Raw genomic sequence first — 5,000 nt, 5'->3', positions numbered from 1 at the left:
TATTGGGTGAATAACCCTCTGGTTACATTGCATAATGATGAACCTGATGCAATTAACACTCAGTAAATCAATTAACACTCAGTCTATCAATTAACACTGAGATTTCCATCATTAGGTGCACTACTATCCCCTTCAATGCACTTGAACATAAAAACACAGCCCTCATCCACACAGTGGTGCATCACAGCAATCTAACTATCCTAGAGATTCTACAACAAACCATATCCCATAACCATAACACGATCTCTGCTCCTCTCATTACTGATGCGTGCTGATGTCTGTCAACTACCTTCTCTACTTCCTTGGCTATCAGGGTTCTGCCTGTGACCTAATTTCAGTCAGTCAGCCAGACAGAAAGACAGATGAGAGGATGGGAGAGGGGGGAGGGGAGGAGAGAGGGGAGGAAAGGAAAGGAGAGTGGGGAGGAGAGGAGAGAGGGGAGAGGAGGAGCAAGGGGAGGGGAGGAGAGGAGAGGAGAGAGGGGAGGAGAGGAGAGAGTGGAGGGGAGGAGAAAGGGGAGGGGAGGAGAGAGGGGAGTGGAGGAGAGAGGGGAGGAGAGGAGAGAGGGGAGAGGAGGAGAGAGGGGAGAGGAGGAGCAAGGGGAGGGGAGGTATCCACTGACAGCATGTCATCTGAGGTTGATGGTTGATGTGATCGATATGGCAGTAGCTTAATGGTACTAACGTCATGGCAGTGAATCAGCTAAATGAAGCCGTGTGGGCCACGTCGCTCCCCATTGGAGCACACTAGTTCACACACATACACACACACACACACACACACACACACACACACACACACACACACACACACACACACACGCACACACACACACACATACATACACACACACACACACACACACACACACACATACATACACACACACACACACATCAGAGCGCACTAGATCAAAACAGTTGTTCACATCTCCCAGCTCCACCTGCATAGCAACCACCTTGGATCCACAGTCACACAGCGACAGCCACCTGTATCTGTCTCTCTAGAGTGAATAATGACTTCACCTGCAGTTGATCTAACTGTCCATCTGAAACGTGGCACAGTCTCAGTCACCTGCTATTGATCTAACTGTCCATCTGAAACAGTCTCAGTCACCTGCTATTGATCTAACTGTCCATCTGAAACAGTCTCAGTCACCTGCTATTGATCTAACTGTCTATCTGAAACAGTCTCAGTCACCTGCTATTGATCTAACTGTCCATCTGAAACAGTCTCAGTCACCTGCTATTGATCTAACTGTCCATCTGAAACAGTCTCAGTCACCTGCTATTGATCTAACTGTCCATCTGAAACAGTCTCAGTCACCTGCTATTGATCTAACTGTCCATCTGAAACAGTCTCAGTCACCTGCTATTGATCTAACTGTCCATCTGAAACAGTCTCAGTCACCTGCTATTGATCTAACTGTCCATCTGAAACAGTCTCAGTCACCTGCAGTTGATCTAACTGTCCATCTGAAACAGTCTCAGTCACCTGCAGTTGATCTAACTGTCTATCTGAAACAGTCTCAGTCACCTGCTATTGATCTAACTGTCTATCTGAAACAGTCTCAGTCACCTGCTATTGATCTAACTGTCCATCTGAAACAGTCTCAGTCACCTGCAGTTGATCTAACTGTCTATCTGAAACAGTCTCAGTCACCTGCTATTGATCTAACTGTCTATCTGAAACAGTCTCAGTCACCTGCTATTGATCTAACTGTCTATCTGAAACAGTCTCAGTCACCTGCTATTGATCTAACTGTCCATCTGAAACAGTCTCAGTCACCTGCAGTTGATCTAACTGTCCATCTGAAACAGTCTCAGTCACCTGCAGTTGATCTAACTGTCTATCTGAAACAGTCTCAGTCACCTGCTATTGATCTAACTGTCTATCTGAAACAGTCTCAGTCACCTGCAGTTGATCTAACTGTCTATCTGAAACAGTCTCAGTCACCTGCTATTGATCTAACTGTCTATCTGAAACAGTCTCAGTCACCTGCTATTGATCTAACTGTCTATCTGAAACAGTCTCAGTCACCTGCTATTGATCTAACTGTCCATCTGAAACAGTCTCAGTCACCTGCTATTGATCTAACTGTCCATCTGAAACAGTCTCAGTCACCTGCTATTGATCTAACTGTCTATCTGAAACAGTCTCAGTCACCTGCTATTGATCTAACTGTCCATCTGAAACAGTCTCAGTCACCTGCTATTGATCTAACTGTCCATCTGAAACAGTCTCAGTCACCTGCTATTGATCTAACTGTCCATCTGAAACAGTCTCAGTCACCTGCTATTGATCTAACTGTCCATCTGAAACAGTCTCAGTCACCTGCTATTGATCTAACTGTCCATCTGAAACAGTCACAGTCATCTGCTATTGAGCTAACTGTACATCTGAAACAGTCTCAGTCACCTGCAGTTGATCTAACTGTCCATCTGAAACAGTCTCAGTCACCTGCTATTGATCTAACTGTCTATCTGAAACAGTCTCAGTCACCTGCTATTGATCTAACTGTACATCTGAAACAGTCTCAGTCACCTGCTATTGATCTAACTGTCCATCTGAAACAGTCTCAGTCACCTGCTATTGATCTAACTGTCTATCTGAAACAGTCTCAGTCACCTGCTATTGATCTAACTGTCCATCTGAAACAGTCTCAGTCACCTGCAGTTGATCTAACTGTCCATCTGAAACAGTCTCAGTCACCTGCAGTTGATCTAACTGTCCATCTGAAACAGTCTCAGTCACCTGCTATTGATCTAACTGTCCATCTGAAACAGTCTCAGTCATCTGCTATTGAGCTAACTGTCCATCTGAAACAGTCTCAGTCATCTGCTATTGAGCTAACTGTACATCTGAAACGTCTCTTCTCGGTCTCTTGATTTATGACCATAGATACTGGAGAGGATGTGCTTTGCCTTTTCGTCTGAATAATGTATGTTCCTATATGTTCGCTCCCCCTCCTATTTTTCCTCTTCTCCATTTTTCTCTCACTCTCTCTCTTTCTCCCGCTCTCTCTTTCTCCATCTCTCTCTCTCTCTCTCTCTCTCTCTCTCTCTCTCTCTCTCTCTCTCTCTCTCTCTCTCTCTCTTTAGTTGTAAATGTGCACGAGTTCGAGGCATTCTGATTGAGGAGAGAGGCGGGTCTTATCCGCGTCTGGGGGGGAGGACCTTCGTGTCAGATAACCAATCATGGAGAGGACGAGGACGAGGGCGGGTGCAGCAGTCTTCCTGATGCTGATCTTGGGTCACCTAGGCAATGCTCTGGAGGTCCCACTAGACCGTAAGAAGAACTATGAACACATCACATTCATTATATTGCTGTGGAGTCTGGAAGAGGTTGTAATAACCTCTAAAGAGGCACACCTATTTTAGTTTGTCGCTCCCACAAGACTGAAAGAACTAAACACATTACTTTCAAGCAAAGTCGAAGTATGTTTATCCTCCCTCTCCCTCTCCCTCTCCCTCCCTGTATATCCCTCTGCCTCTGCTTCTCCCTCTCCCTCTCCCTCTCCCTCTCCCTCCCTGTATATCCCTCTGCCTCTGCTTCTCCCTCTCCCTCTCCCTCTCCCTCTCCCTCTCCCTCCCTGTATATCCCTCTGCCTCTGCTTCTCCCTCTCCTTCTCCCTCTCCTTCTCCCTCTCCTTCTCCCTCTCCCTCTCCCTCTCCCTCCCTGTATATCCCTCTGCCTCTGCTTCTCCCTTTCCCTCTCCCTCTCCCTCTCCCTCCCTGTATATCCCTCTGCCTCTGCTTCTCCCTCTCCTTCTCCCTCTCCCTCTCCCTCTCCCTCTCCCTCTCCCTCTCCCTCTTCCTCCCTGTATATCCCTCTGCCTCTGCTTCTCCCTCTCCTTCTCCCTCTCCTTCTCCCTCTCCCTCTCTCTCTCCCTCTCCCTCCCTGTATATCCCTCTGCCTCTGCTTCTCCCTCTCACTCTCCCTCTCCCTCCCTGTATATCCCTCTGCCTCTGCTTCTCCCTCTCCCTCTCCCTCCCTGTATATCCCTCTGCCTCTGCTTCTATCTCCCTCTCCCTCTCCCTCTCCCTCTCCCTCTCCCTCTCCCTCTCCCTCTCCCTCCCTGTATATCCCTCTGCCTCTGCTTCTCCCTCTCCCTCTCCCTCTCCCTCTCCCTCTCCCTCTCCCTCTCCCTCCCTGTATATCCCTCTGCCTCTGCTTCTCCCTCTCCCTCTCCCTCTCCCTCCCTGTATATCCCTCTGCCTCTGCTTCTCCCTCTCCCTCTCCCTCTCCCTCCCTGTATATCCCTCTGCCTCTGCTTCTCCCTCTCCCTCTCCCTCTCCCTCTCCCTCTCCCTCCCTGTATATCCCTCTGCCTCTGCTTCTCCCTCTCCCTCTCCCTCTCCCTCTCCCTCCCTGTATATCCCTCTGCCTATGCTTCTCCCTCTCCCTCTCCCTCTCCCTCCCTGTATATCCCTCTGCCTCTGCTTCTCCCTCTCCCTCTCCCTCTCCCTCTCCCTCCCTGTATATCCCTCTGCCTCTGCTTCTCTCTCTCCCTCTTCCTTTCTCTCTATCTTTCTATCTTTCTCTCTTTATCTGTCTCTCTCTCTCCCTCTTCCTTTCTCTCTATATTTCCCTCTTTCTCTCTCTCTCTCTTTTTCTGTCTCTCTCTCTCTCTCTCTCTCCCTCTTCCTTTCTCTCTATCTTTCTCTCTTTCTCTCTCTCTCTCTTTTTCTGTCTCTCTTTCTCTCTCCCTCTCTCACTCTCTTTCTATCTTTCTCTCTTTCTCTCTTTCTCTCTTTATCTCTCTCTCTCTGTCTCTCTCTCTCCCTCTTCCTTTCTCTCTATCTTTCTCTCTTTCTCTTTTTCTGTCTCTCTCTCTCTTTCTCTCTCTGCCTCTATCCTTCTCCCTCCCCCTTCTCAAAGTCAAAGTTACTTTTGTATGGAGTCTGTAAGAGGAGTCTGTAAGAGGAGTCTGTAAGAGGTTGTAAATTCAGTGTTATAAGTGAGTAAGAACGGAAGGATTTATCTGTCATTTTAAGTTCT

The 5,000-nt window shown here is 48.0% G+C and overlaps 1 protein-coding gene across 16 annotated transcripts in view; it reads left to right on the top strand.

Moving 5' to 3' along the window:
- LOC110499999 (neuronal cell adhesion molecule) overlaps positions 1 to 5,000 on the top strand; it is a 151,499-nt gene that overhangs the window by 105,619 nt on the left and 40,880 nt on the right. For all 16 annotated transcript variants that reach the window (XM_036959360.1, XM_036959355.1, XM_036959392.1 and 13 more), the window contains exon 3: positions 3,102 to 3,288. In XM_036959360.1, coding sequence (XP_036815255.1) covers positions 3,198 to 3,288 — 91 coding nt within the window. In that variant the 5' untranslated portion in view covers positions 3,102 to 3,197. The remainder of the gene's footprint in view (positions 1 to 3,101; positions 3,289 to 5,000) is intronic.

The sequence above is a fragment of the Oncorhynchus mykiss genome, chromosome 2, assembly GCF_013265735.2.
Source record: "Oncorhynchus mykiss isolate Arlee chromosome 2, USDA_OmykA_1.1, whole genome shotgun sequence".
Lineage (NCBI taxonomy): Eukaryota > Metazoa > Chordata > Actinopteri > Salmoniformes > Salmonidae > Oncorhynchus > Oncorhynchus mykiss.
Note: the sequence above shows the minus strand (reverse complement) of the source record. Positions and strands in the feature narration are given on the sequence as shown.